We start from the raw sequence: 15,439 nt of genomic DNA, 5'->3' as shown, positions 1-15,439 counted from the left end.
GTAAGTTACTGGAATCCATATTAAATAAAGAAGTAGTCAACCACCTCAGCAGAAATAACCTCCTTAGTGACATGCAATATGGTTTCTGTTCTGATAGATCTACAGCTGATGTGCTAACAGTTATATCCCATAGGATTAGTGAATCTCTTGACAAAGGTTTCCTTTCTAGGGCAATTGCTCTTGACATATCAAAGGCCTTCGATAAGATTTGGCATAAGGGCCTACTTCACAAGATTTCCAGCTATGGTATAACTGGAAATGTTTTCTCAATCATTAAATCATTTCTCTCTGATAGGCTCATAAGAGTAGTGGTTAATGGGCAGAAATCTGAGGCCCACAGTATTAATGCTGGAGTCCCCCAGGGGTCCATCCTGGGCCAATTCTCTTCCTGATCTACATCAATGATCTCCCAAAACACATACTAAATTCATTCATTGGCATCTATGCTGATGACACGACCATCTACGGCAACACATCAAAGACCGTAAATGACAAATTTCTCTGATTCCCTCTCCTCTGATCTTGAGCGCGTCGTTCAGTGGGGGAAGAGATTGCTGGTTACTTTTAATGCATCTAAAACCAAGCTCCTAACTTTACATCATTAATGCTCTGTTCCTCATCTAGCATCAATCGAAATGGATGGCTCTCATCTTGGGAAGGCTTCATGTTTTGACAAGCTCCTGGGTTTGACCTTTACTCCTGATCTGAAATGGAACACGTATATAAAGTCTGTTGCCCGGGCCGCTGGGAAAATGGTACGATCCTTCTACCGCTCCAGATGATATCTCACTACTGATGCAATTCTCTATCTCTATAAAAGCCAAGTACGTCCAAAGATGGAGTACTACTGCCACATCTGGGCTGGAACTTCAAAAAACAGCCTATCCTGCTTTGACAAAGTACAAAATAGACTTCGTGGCTTAGTGGGGGATGCTCTCTACTCTTCCGTGCAACCTCTCTCCCACAGAAGTGACATTGCGAGCCTGTCTTTGTTTTATCATTATTTCCATGGCAAGTGCTCGTCCGAGCTCCAATCTGATCCCCCCCCCCTCGCCAATCCTTCATGATAAACACCCGTCTAGCTAAAACCACTGTCAGTAATTTCCCCCACTCTTTATCTGTGCCTAAATCAAAACGTAGATTCCATGAACATAGCTTTTTTCTGAGAAGTGCACGCCTGTGGAATTCTCTTCCGTTTGCCTCTTTCCCACCTGACTACAACTTGGACGTCTTCAAGTCCAACATAAACAAATTCCTGATTAATCGCCCCTTAAAGTAAGACACTTTATCAAATCTCCAATACCAACTATTACTACGATATTATTCCATTGATTATTGGACACAAAATAACCCTTATCCCCGAGTGGCTTACGGGCCTAGATAAGTGGTGATCTCCATGTAAAAAAAAAAAGTTGTAAGATGTGTGCCCAAACTTATTGCAGCGATAGCATTGTACTGTTCTCTGTGCACGTGGATATACACATCTCCTATCACTCCGGCACTCCTCAGCAAAATGATTGGCTTCCCCACATTTATAGCACACTGGGCCTACACGCTTATTACTTATTACCTGGGAGAGAATCTAGATTGCCTCCATGCGGTTTGACTGCTGCTGCTGCAGTTGGCTCCTGTTCCTTACAGATGTTCCGAGCTCGGGCTAATAACTTGTCTATTGTCAATTCATCAATTTGTGACGATGCGCGCAACAGTTTGCTGATCTCTTCAGGTAAGCCTACTAAAAAGGCACAGCTTAATATCTTGTCGTTGACCCCACCAAATTGTACCGATAACTTTCGTAGGTCGGCTAGGTACACATCAACCGTTCCTTGGGTTGAAGTTGCCACTCGTGAACTGTTGCCATGCAACAAACGGATCTGTACCAAACGCTGCATACAGGCTTTGCTTGATTTCATCCCAGTCTGATTCATCCCTGAGTTACTGGTAGACTGCATAGGCTCCTCTGGTTAACCTCAGAGGAATGACTGTGGCTGGTTCTTTAATTCTGCACAGTTTACAGATCTTCTCAGCCTTTTCAACCCATTCGACGACAGACAGTCCAGTGGTAGATCCATCAAACTCAGGTATCAAGCGAAAGTCGAATCTGTCCACTTTCTGCCTTTTGAGTCACCGCACATCGAGGGTCGAAATAGCTTAAAATTCAATAACTTGAGTGTTATTTCTTCTGCCCATCACACCAATAATTTCCTGGGTAAGTTTGACACTGTTGTCCAAACTTCCAACTTCCAAACTTCTGTATACGTAATGCACCATCTCTCAACTCCAAACGCACTTCTGCTAATTCAACTTATTTCTTCGAAATCCAACTTCAAAATGAATGTGCCCTCTAAAAAATCAACCCTCTTTTATCTCCAACCAGGAGCATCTCATTTGCATATCAGGTGGTAACATTGCAGGCATATAAAGAGATAAGGCAGCCATTTTTGTTTCTTTCTTTCATTTCGTTCCACGACCGACCCATTGAATTATGCACCTGTGCTAGTTAGGTAAGTCACGCGTGGGATTGACTTTTTTATTCCATTTCTATTTCGTTGGTATTTTTGTTCTCTGGATTTATTCAATTCTTCCATATTTTTAAACATTCCCCTTCCACCCCAAGCTTCAAACTAATTTTCTTTTATTCTTTCTTTCTGTTTTCAGTTTTTATCTTCTTCAATTTCAATAAACCTGTTGATTTAACGATAGCTGTTTTCAGAGTTTTGATTTTGGAGAGGTGTTTATACTTTCCATCGTAAAACTTCAAACACACTCTTGGCAACAGAGCACATGGTCTTTATGAGACGGAACAGTAAAAAAACGAAGTCGACTGAGTAGGATTAAAGCAAGCTTCAGAACCTTCTACTTTGTCAATGCTACAAGGAAAAGTGGCTTCTCACAAAGCCCCCCTCCCCCGGGAAGAACAGCCTATTTACACAGTTTACAGCAGCGGCTACATCACTCTCTCTTAGAGATACTTAGGCGTACCCAGGAAAGGCACAGTTCTTAATCTCATCAAACATGACGGACAACAAATCCAACTGGTATTCCACAACTTTCAGTCTTCGAGTAGAGCATCTGCTGCTGTCCTTTCAAATCTTCGTAGGGTTTGTCAAGCAGCAGGCTAGGATCAGAAATGACCCTAGCTTCAAGACCAATCCAGTAGCAAGCTGACTCCCTTTAAATGGAAACAGGATGAGAGTAGTATCTGTAAATAAGACCGAGGTCTCCCCTATGTTATCCAATCATAAACGTCAAAATGACCGAAAAGATATTACTCTCTTCTGCCCTCTACACAGAGACCTCCACTCTATTAAAATGCTGTGCCTTTTGGAAGAAACCTTTGAAGGAGCAAGAAGCTTTCATTGAGGACAGAGGAATCTGCTTCAAATGCTGTCTGTCCACAGCACAGATACGACATGTGTGCAACAGCCACGAGCACAATACCACTCTCATCACCTTGGACCACATAAAAGTCCGATAAGAAGCATGGCAGGGAGAAGAACCCTCAGCTGCACACCGGAGTGTTATCACAGTGCACTCAGATTTGTGGCAGTGACTTTTCAGGAAAATCATGCCTTAAAATCATCTGACGGGAAGGCCAGACAAGGCAAAAAAGATGTACACCATCCTACATGAACAGAGCAACAGGTCCCTGGTATGTTCAGACTTTTTTGAGACATTCCAAGAGAACAACCCTAACCTCCCATATTCCTTGAAAACATATGCTGGAGTAAAGACGACTAGAAGGAGGGCTAGCGGGTTCCAAGTGAGATCTGTTGATGGAGAAGTAAGCCTTCCTCTCGAATGTGATGAAATACCAGATGACAAGGCTAATATTCCTACCCCTGAGGACAGCCCTTCATCACTCAGACCTATGAAGAATAACCCATTTCATCCCTTCCTTGGAATGAAAGACTCCAATATTGCTTCTGTTAAGACATAACATCATAAGGAGGCACAAGGTTTGTAAGCAAATCAACAGTCCCTCAATGCACTTTACACACAGAAACTGGACCTTGGTTGGGTCGTAGTGGGTAACACGCAGACCTCCCACAATAAGCACCCTTGACACCTTCATCGGCAAAGGAGTATGACCCACACTTTTCAAACCCTGCCCTTTAGGTTAAGGAAGTCTACAAGGAAGATTGGAACAATAAATCTTCCCACAACAAAGAACACTTGGATCACAATGTTTTGCAATGAGGAAAAGGTAGCCCCTTCCATCAAGGATACTGCCTTTTTCAACATCATGGAACAACAACCTGTAATTTCGGAAAGAGACCTGATACACAGAGACACTTTTTCTCCTTCATGGAGAAGCTGTTTGAAAATGGCCATGGCAAGAAGGCCCCTCCGCCTAAGGTTGATGAAGAATGCTGCTATTTGCTTATTTTTGGCATGTATCACCCCCCCCCCCCCACACACACACACACAAATAGAAAAGATTCGAGTGGTCTTTGATTCTAGTCCTCAATAACGTGCTGATCAATAGACTCAATCTCAACAACACATTGATTGGAGTTCTTAGTCGTTTCCGGATGGAGCCATTCGCGATCATGGCAGATATTGAACAGATGTTCCACTGCTTCCTGGTGAAAGAGGAGCAGAGGAACTAACTGAAATTTCTCTGATACCAAGATAATGACTCCAACAAAAAGATCGTGGAATACCGGATGAGAGTATATGTCTTTGAAAACAGTCCATCCCCAGCCATAACTATTTACTGCTTTAGACAAGCAGTCAAGAAGGACCAGCCTAACTACGACCCAACAGTGGAGCAGCTAGTCAACCACGACTTTACATTGACAATTGCTTGAAATCCTTCTCCCCTCCTGAGGAAGAAGCTATCTTTTTACTAAAAAAAAAACATGTCATCTTAGCACAATCCCACTTGAGGCTACACAAGATCGCCTCCAACAATAGAAATGTCATGGCTGGCTTCCCACCCATGGACTACACAAATGACTTGGAGAATCTCGATTTAGATGCCGATGAACTGCCTAGACAGCGCAGTCTTGAGTGGGACATCGAGAAGGACATGTTTACATTCATAGTGCTTGTGATGGAAAGACCCTTCACACGCAGAGGTGTCTTGTCAACACTCAATAGTTTATATGACCCTCTGAGGTTTGCTGCCCCTGTCACCATCCAGAGTAATCCAGGGTAAATTTATTCTAAGGGAGTGGACGAACTGGAACACTGAATGGGACTTCCCTCTATCATAGGAAATGTACAAACCCTGCCATCCAAAGCAGCATGTAGAGAGTTACACATTTCTTTGAATCCACAAAAGCCAAAGCAGTAGTTGGCTACCTTAAAACTATCGACTTTAAAGGTAACACCCAGATTTTGGCTTCATCATGGGAAAGGCAAAGCTTGCTCCTCATCCGGAATGTTCCATACTAAGGATGGAATGCTGCACTGCTGTCTTGGCAGCTGAGCTAGGTGAACTGATCTCTAAGATAGACCTTCAGTTTTACTCTACTGTCTATTACACAGTAGGGTGGTCTTCGGATACATTTATAATGAGACCAGACGCTTCCATATATATGTAAGTAACTGTGTGTTATACATATGCAAGTTTTGTCATCCAAAACAGTGGAAACACATATCTACTGATCAGAACCCTGCTGATCTTGGCATGTGGTCAGTGTTTGTCTCATACTTCAAAAAGAGCAGCTGGATACATAGCCCAACATTTCTTTCTTCCGTAAACGAAACTTGTCCTGAAATGACTGACTACAGCTTGGTTGAACCCAATTCAGACACTGAAATTCAGTAATGGGTGTCTACGCTTATGACTTACTCCACAAAAAAGGGACTCGGATCCCAGCATTTTGAAAGGTTCTCTACCTGGTCATCCCTAACTGGAGCTATAACCAACCTCATCCACATTGTCCATATTTTTCATTGAGTGTGAGACACAAAAGAAGATGGCTGCACCAAGTGGCACCATTGCCAATGAGCACATATCATTGAGGAGCTCCTGCAGGCAAAGAATGTGATCATCGAAGCCATCCAGGAGGACGTTTTTACTGAGGATCTAACATGAATAAGAGATAAGAGAGAACTTTCCAAGGGCGGCCTCCTCAAAAGCTTCAGCCCTTTCTTGAATGACCGTGGGCTACTGTGAGTTGGAGGATGCTTAACCAGAGCAGAAATCCCTTCAAATGAAAAGCATTTCATCGTCATTACTGGGAAACACCATGTGGGCTTGCTGTTTGTGCAACACTACCATGTGCAGATTATCAGACACCGGGGGGGGGCACAAAAGGCTTCAGCCACCAGGTACTACTTGACATCGGAGTATCACCAGGTACTACTTGACATCGGAGTATCACAGCAGGTACTTGAGGCAGCTCAGGGCCATGGTAGTAGGCCAAAAGTATAGTGACTTCAGCCACTCAGACCTACAGATTCCCAAGATTAAAACAGATGAGGCCAATGTCCAATCTTTAGTGCAACTGATGGAGACCAGCTGGTTGAACCCGTTCAACCCAGAGCAAGGAGATCTTGTCAGTTTGTCAACTGCAACTGCAGCACCACCAAAAGTTGCCAAAGACCTTCTAGGGGCCTACAGAATGAGAAGCTGCATATTAAGACTTCAAGAAAGAACAGCTGGAGACTAATATGCCAGTTTCATGACAAGATGATGAAGATGAAACTGAGAACGTTCACTAACATCAGAATGAAGCCGCATACACAAGGCCATGCCAAGGATGCTATCTTGAAGGTTGACAGGAACCTATTTGGTCAGATGATCCTTGTTGCTGAGAACAGAAAGCTCAAAATGAGTGATGTCTTGGCTTTTGCCATGGGCACTTGCCAGTGGTGATGGGTCTCTCCGCAAGAACAACAAGACTGCCCTAGCAAAGGAGTTGGAGAGGAATGTTTCTCCTGCAGATGTTATTACCAAGCCCTCTGCTACAATAATTGATGGGATGAGCCTGGTCCAGAAACTGAAGGGAAACAACAAAACGTTTTCACAGCTTACAGGCACAGCACTGAGTCATGCTGTCCATGAGGGTGCTAAGAGCAGGCACATTGATGTTGTGTTTGACGGCTACAAGGAGTCATCTATCAAAGATGCAGAACAAGCCAACAGAAGTGCTGGGCACAACATCCAGCAGTGGAGAAAGTTACTTGGTAGTTCCTCCAACAAAGCAAGTCTCATCAAGTTCCTGGTAGAAGAATGGAAGGCTCCATAGCACAGGGAGAAGCTCGAGAGCAAGGAGCTGTATGTCACATGTGAGCAGCTCTGCTTCAAGATCACCAAAGAGCAGTGGGAAAAGGCTCCTAAGCTTAAGTCAAGAAGAAGCAGACATTTCTCCATGCATTTCATGCAGCAGAATCTGGGTACAAGTCTATTATCATCACTGCAGAGGATACAGATGTCATGGTCCTGTGTCTGGGCATGTACCACAAGACCCATCCCACCTATTCCAAAAGTGTGAGACGAAAAACCAGATAAGATTCCTGGACATCACTACACTGAGCCATACACTAGGAGGCAGCGTGTGTGATTGATTGGTATGCATGCCTTTACAGGCTGTGATACCGTCAGTGCATTCGCTAGCTGGGGGGAAGATGACTTCACTAAAGCAGGTGAAGATGGACAAGACATACAGGATGCTTTCCAGGAACTTGTGCGCTCATGGGAAGTGTCTCCTGAACTCTTTGAGAAGCTTTAGGAAATCACCTGCCACGTATCTGCCATCTACCCATACAACTGAGGTGAACAACCTCTGGTATAAGCTGTTCTGTGCAGGACGTGGAGAGATGGAGTCAAGTTAACTCTCTGCTTGTAAGGACTGCCTCTTCATGCATGCACTGCGTGCAAACTACCAGGCTGTGATCTGGAGGAAAAGTCTGCAGAGTCAACCATTTGTTGTGAACCCAACAGACTGCGGCTGGATGACAGATGAGGATGGCAAACTTGCTGTCAAATGGATGCAAGGCTCACCAGCACCAGATGCTGTTATGCAGCTACTGTCCTGCAAGTGTGTGTGGTCATGCGAACTCCCTAAGTGCACTTGCCTCAACGATGACCTAAAGTGCATGGACGTGCAGGTTACAGACATGCCAGAACAAGGCTAGTGAAGAAGAGCTGGTAGCACAACAGTCAGATTCCAAGTGTGATGTAGATGATATTGAGGAGGAGTAATTGTACCATAATTAATAAATAGCATATACAAACCCATGGCATGCTTAGTGTGTATTTACAGAACTTGTATTAAATGTGACACTTAGTGACATTTAGGTATTCCTGTCCCCAAATTTGACATTTTAAAATTTATCAGAATTTTTGGTAGGGTATGTTTATTCAAGAAGTGATAATCATTAAGCTACCAGTGTGCAAGGGCTATCATATCAAAACATAAACTAGAGACATGTAGCAAGCTAGAAACACCTAAGAGAATTAGTCACCCCAGGTGGTACTGATATCCAAAAATTCAGGTCTTGGTTCATGGACTACAAGAACCGGTGTGTCAAAAAATTATGTGATTTACACTCAAGATAAGAACAGTAGTCGAAATAATCCAAATTATCAATACCATCTTAAAAATTCAGAAACTAAACATTTATTTTTCTTCATTTCAATTAAATGCTTTGGGCGGGGAAAATTCCATTTAAATTAACCTGAATGATACAAACGTTGAATAGAAACATTCTGTTCAAAAGTGAAGAGAAGATAACATTTCGGATGACTTACCTTCTAGTGTCAGATAAAAACTGAGCTCATCGCCCACATCAGGACTCCGACATACATCTTTATTTACAACCCAGTATTCATGACGATCAAGAAACTGATCCGCATCATCAGGAAGGTCGTTAAAGGTCAAACAACAAGGGTCACAAGTTGTAAAACCAAAGGCAAGTCCACCAACGTAGGATCTATCAATGGCTAAGATTTGCAAGACGATGACTTCATTACATACTGGACGTGACGTGAAAACATAGCCATTGCAATACTCCTCTCGTCGTCGCATCGCAACCAGCTTCTCAACATCAAGCACAATATTTCGACCTTGGACAGAATGAAAACATATGGGAGCAAAATCGACATTTTTGTGAAAACGAATAATGGGCATGAGAGCTTTGACAGTGTTGGGGGCCATATTACTGCCAGCATAGGTAAGCGCATTGTTTGTGCTGTTGTTGTGGCTGAGGTCCATCAATTGAAAAGATGACACGAATTCACCAAGGTTTGAATTGTTGATTGAAGGCGGAATGGAAGAGATAGTATCTACAAGAGAAAGAAACAAAACAATATTTAAGAACAGAATAATATTCAAATTAATAAAGAAAAAAATTAAACACTACTTTATACAAATAAACAACTATTAAAACTACTACTAAAACTCTGTGAATCTTGTATGTTTGTTCTTCTGCACATGGATGATATCACAAAGTGATGGTGTCACTTTGCTTTCTCCTCTCTCTATAGTCCAATGTGCTAATCAAAAAGGAAGAAATGACATGAAATTGCATGAAATATAGTTTCTTGCTGGTCATCCTTGAAAATTGTTATTAAATTTGTTTCCAATGTTATGGATGAAAGTGAAAAAACTTCTGAATGTGAGGATAAAAGCTTCTCAGATTTCGTTTATTTATCAAAATGAAATGTCAAATAGGATTAAATATTAAAATCGATCAGAAATACAATTTATTTTGAAAACCAATATTTGTCTAATATGAGTGGCAAAAGATTTAATTATTTCCATCATAGTAAAGACACTCGAAAAATTGATAAATTCCTGTGGAGAAGGAAAAAAATGTTTCCATGTTGCATAAGTATGTTTATATACTGATATATAGCTTTACACATGCATTTTTATGGAAATTGCTCCATGCAAGGCATCAAACCACTTGATGTAAGAAACTAAGACATACAACTTCAAGGTCAAAAGCTTGCCAACGATAAATGTTAGAAAAGATTCTGATGCAGAAAACAGCAATTCTTCCCCTTTTGTCAGATATATTGCTCCTGGAATGTGAGGACTAAAAGAAAAAATTAGGGAAACATTGTTTCCTGTTAAGAAACACACACACACACATATACACTAGCAGAGATATCCAGTGTTGCCTGAAAAAAGAAAGAACGAAAAAAAAGTAACTCACAGCAATCCACTATTTAGCCTTGTTTCAGTGTTATTTTTTGAACATTTACAAATAAGGATGAAGAAAGTAATTTTTCTGACTTTACAATGTACTAATTAGTTTCATAGTGACTCTAAACAAATATTTAGTTTATCATTATTAAACAAGTTGAGATTAAACAACGAATCCATTTTGTCTTAATTTTTTACTTCTAGTTTTATCAGTTACGATAAAAATCATAATATATATATATATATATATATATATATATATAGGCACATATATATTATTAATATAAATATTTACATATATATATAAATATATATATATACACACATATACACATGCATATATATACATATACATGTACATATATACATATATATGTATAAATATATATAGACATATATATAAATCTATATATATATATAAACATATATATAAACGTATATACACTGCTGATCAAAAATTTAAGACCACTTAAAAATCTTTAAAAAAAAAAAACGAACTTTTTTAAGGATAGATTTTAAATTCTTCCGACTTAAGGTTACCAATACTACAATCTAAAAAGTTATGGAAACAAAAAGGTACATTCCAAAAAATGGGGTTGTCCAAATGAAAGCAATTTTCTGATATGACGATTTTCACCGCATTGATCTTTATTTATAGTAAAAAGCAAAACAAACACGCAACACAGCAAAATAGCGCAAATTTTATAAAAGTCGATCAAAATAAATCTAGACACGACATCCCTTCACAAATCGTAGATATTATGATATAGGGGGTATATAAACAGTTCTAAGACATAGTAACCGCCCCCCCCTCCTCGAGAAGTCCCGCGAAGAAAGCCTTTCTTGGACATACAAAAATGCGCGTGCCGCATTTGCCTTTACATACATATATATACATATACATAATTTCATACATACACATATATATAATTTCATACATATACATATATATAATTACATACATATACATGTATATAATTACATATACATAATTACATATATATATATACATATACACAGGCGGCAAAAAGAAAGTCCACACTCGTAATTTTTTCAAAAACTGCAAATTTAAACTAAATTTAATGTAACTGATTAAACAACATATACCTCCCTTGATTGGCCTTTTATTTTTCTATAATTTTACCTGTTCATATTTGACTTTTAATTGAAATATTCTAGTGTTCACGTCAATTTAAAAAAAATAACTTCAAATTGAGGAAGCGAAAAGAAAGTCCGTACAATGGAAAATTGTTATTTAAATGTAACTTTAGGACATTAATGCAACACAAATACAACAAGAGCACAATGAACTAGTTAATATTTAGTAGAATAGCCCTTTTGCAATTTGACAGCCTGCAATCTTTTGGGAATTCCTTGAATAAGACTGCAGCAATACTCTGGGGAAAGGGCATCCCACTTTTCTTTAATTTTTGTCCAAAGTTCTTCCAAATTTGAAATTTTATCATTGTGTAGCTGTTGCTTGATGTAATGCCATACGTTTTCGATAGGATTAAGGTCTGGAGATTGTGCAGACCAATACAAACACGGAATATCATGCTCTTCCAGGATCCTCTTGACATTGCCAGCTGTGTGAATGGGAGCATTATCCTGCATGAAGATGGGATTATCATCCAAATTCCGACCAAAGTAGGGTAGAAAATGCTCAGTCAACATATTAATGTACTTGGTCAAATTAATTCGACCTTGCAAGCGAACTATAGGCCCTGAACCATTAGTACTAATAATACCCCACACCAAAACTGAACCTCCACCTCCTTGCAGCGTTGAAACTGAGCACCTAAGATTAAATTCTTTGTCTTTCCTCTGATGGATGTACTACCTACCATCATTGCCTAGCCTATTGAACTTGCTTTCGTCGCTAAAAAGCACTTTTGATCAATATGAAGAGTCATGATCTTCATTGCATCTTACAGAAATCATTGGCTTATATTGTGCAATATATCCTCGCAAATTAAATTCCTTTAATCTGTTCTTGACAGTAGAAAGAGAGCACTTTTTAACAAGACTGCACTATTGTTGGACTTGGGGAGCCGTTTCAAATCTGTTTCTTAGGCTGCAGATCTTGATAGTATTGTCTTCCCTGTTAGAAGTAACTCTAGTATGACCAGATTTAGGGGCATCACGAACACTGCTGGTGTTTTGGTGCTTTTGCGCAGTCTTTCGTACCATTTTCTCATTGCATTTCATTCTGCTGCCGATTTCTCAATTGGATAAACCAGAAAGGTGGAGATTAATGAGCTCCTAATGATCCCTAAGAGAAAGTCATGGCATATGAACTAAATGTTACGTAACAACAATTATGATTAGAGATGCTTTGTTGCCTGTTTGTGGATATTTTAAACTGATTAAGGGGTGATAATTTAAGCTGGTTTTAAGCGAACTTGTTGCTGTGGACTTTCTTTTTGCCACCTTAATTTGAAGTTATTTTTTTGAAATTGACATGTACACTAGAATATTTCAATTAAAAGTCAAATATGAACTGGTAAAATTATAGAGGAATAAAAGGTGAATCAAGTGAGGAATACTGACGAACATTTCAAGTGATACCGTTTGTTCAACCTTGACATTACCGTTGATTGTTTGTAATTAGATCAAATAGCAGACATGGTCGAATGTTTGTGAACAAAATTTTAAAAAATATATTTACAAAACTTGTTTTTTAATATTAAATATTTACAAAACATGTTTTTTAATATTAAATATTTACAAAACATGTTTTTTAATATTAAATATTTACAAAACTTGTTTTTAATACTAAATATTTACAAAACTTGTTTTTTTAATATTAAATATTTACAAAACATGTTTTTAATATTAAATATTTACAAAACTTGTTTTTTAATATTAAATATTTACAAAACTTGTTTTTTAATATTAAATATTTACAAAACTTGTTTTTTAATATTAAATATTTACAAAACTTTTAAAGATTAAAAAAAGAAATTTATCCTATTTACACAAAACTTTAATGTAAGTAATAAAACTTTAATGTAAGTAATAAAACTTTAATGTAAGTAATAAAACAAACGTATTTAAACAAAATATATTTAAATAAATGGGTGTCTTTCTGAGTGTGTTGTTTTATATATATATTTATAGAACTAAGACTAATATTAATAATAATAATGATAATAATAATAATGATAGAAATAAATGGTATGTGTATGACAAGAAAAGTGGCTTGAAATGTGAATGCATGTTTTTGTGTGAGGCTAGAAAAGGCTCGCGCAAGTTCATTCTTTTTTTTCTGATTAGAAGGTTTGTGACGATCTCTGTCTGATGATCACTTTGTTTCTAGATAGCATTGAAAGACATTTGTTCGAACTTTTTAAATATCCATTCATTCTCGTTCTAACAGGCATTTGCAGAGTGCACACGGTTGCTGTGCTTTTGGTGCTACGGTTGGTTCCTTTGCACTTTTTGGCATTTTGGTTTACTTTTAGTTTCCTTCCATATAGTGAGTGTTTGCAGATGTCTTACTGCTTCTCATTTCTCATTTTTCTTATTGCAGATTTTGGTCCAATGATTTTTTCTTCCACAAGCTGAACATGGTACTCCATGCTAGACATCTTTTTATTCTGAGGGGAGCTTTTGCATCGTTTATAATGCTTGTATTTTACTGCATCTATTTCTTGTCTTTTCCCGTCGTTTAGTTCAATTAATTTTCTCATGTGATCTATGGAAGCTTCATGTGTCCTGCCACAGTTTATAGCTTCCTGCAGTGTGAAATCTTCATCCTTTGCTAGAAGCTGTTTTTGAAGTTCCGGATGCTTTGTTCCAGATATGATCTGCTCAACAAGTCAATCCTCCATTTCTTGGGCATCTCAAAATTTGCATTCCATTGTATGTAATTTGCATCTGGCTAGAAAGTCATCAAAAACCTTTCTTCGTATTGGCACAGATAAAAATGAGCAATATGGAAATTCTTTTGTGGTTATAATTTTTCTTTAAATTTTTGCCAAATAATTCTGGGTTATTTTTAAATGTCCAGTGTTATACCCTTTCCTCCTACAGTAACAGAATGTGGTCATTATACTTGGATATTTTTGACTGAAAAATGAAAGTTTCAATACTGCTTAAAAAAACTGAATGCTTCTGTTAAATCTGCGAATGTCCAACACATAGTCGGTTCATTTATAGGCATTGTTATTATATATAATTGAGACAATAATAATAAATTCATTTTTGTTTTTTAAAGGAACATGAAACAAATACTTGCATATTTCTTTCTGCAGTAAACTATCTGTATGTGAACTGTTTTTTAATCTCACATAGTGTGTACACACACTTTTATTTATTTTTCCTATATATATATATATATATATATATATATATATATATATATATACAAAGAATCGATCTTATTCTTATTCTTTTGACCCGTGTGTGTGTGTGTGTGTGTGTGTGTGTGTGTGTGTGTGTGTGTGTGTGTGTGTGTGTGTGTGTGTGTGTGTGTGTGTGTGTGTGTGATTTAACAGCAGAGACAATTCCTGTTTGTTTTTCTTGCAATCCATTTGGCGGGCCAATGTTCAAACATTCTGTTTGAGTGTAAAAATATCACATAAACACATTTCCACCATTGAAAATAATTTTAAACTCAAATTCATCATTTACTATAAAATAATTAAAACAACTTATTTAATAATAAGCAATAACCTGACAGCTGATGACAATTTACTAAAAACTAGCAATGCTGTGTATGTTTTTAAATGTCCTATAGGAGAATGTGTCTCCAAAAACAACTTGTATATTCGCATGACTAGAACCATTATAGCTTGGTGGCTAACATGTCAACTGTCTTCCCTAACAGCTCCATCTACCAACATCTTGTAGCACATGCCCCCCCCCCCCAGAAAAAACAAATTTAGAAACATAATAATAAAAAACACTGCCATTTTAGCCGTCTCACATTTGTAACCTGTGCCTCCCAATCATGGAAGCCCTACTTATTCGCATAAACAAACCAACCATCAGGCTCAATATGAAAGGGAAGGCACGCTTAAGTGCTTTTAATGATTTTAAATGATTTTAATCGACTTTTCTATAAATTCACCAAACACAGTTTTTAATTCATCCCTCGCCTGAAGACAACTCATGAAAGTCGAAAACGTTCGTGACTATGGCAAATTTCTTTGAAATTTTGAAGAAATTTCGAACAGAACATTCAAACAAATGCCAAATGGAAAAAACGGATCGCAAGAAAAACAAACATAATTTAAACTTGCTGTTCAACGAAACATGCATAAGAGAAAAATGCTGCCCAAATTTACTAATTTATATATATATATATATATATACTAGCATGGGTA

At 38.2% G+C, this 15,439-nt stretch overlaps 1 protein-coding gene across 2 annotated transcripts in view; it reads right to left on the bottom strand.

The window, feature by feature from the left end:
- The window catches only part of LOC145246016 (protein neuralized-like), a 600,001-nt gene that overhangs the window by 212,005 nt on the left and 372,557 nt on the right, over nt 1-15,439 (bottom strand). For both annotated transcript variants that reach the window (XM_080107829.1, XM_080107828.1), the window contains exon 3: nt 8,711-9,244. In XM_080107829.1, the coding sequence (XP_079963955.1) occupies nt 8,711-9,244 (534 nt within the window). The remainder of the gene's footprint in view (nt 1-8,710; nt 9,245-15,439) is intronic.

This window comes from Euprymna scolopes, chromosome 23, assembly GCF_053919585.1.
Source record: "Euprymna scolopes isolate OS-2025 chromosome 23, ASM5391958v1, whole genome shotgun sequence".
NCBI classification, from domain to species: domain Eukaryota; kingdom Metazoa; phylum Mollusca; class Cephalopoda; order Sepiida; family Sepiolidae; genus Euprymna; species Euprymna scolopes.
This window is presented reverse-complemented; position numbering and strand designations above follow the sequence as displayed.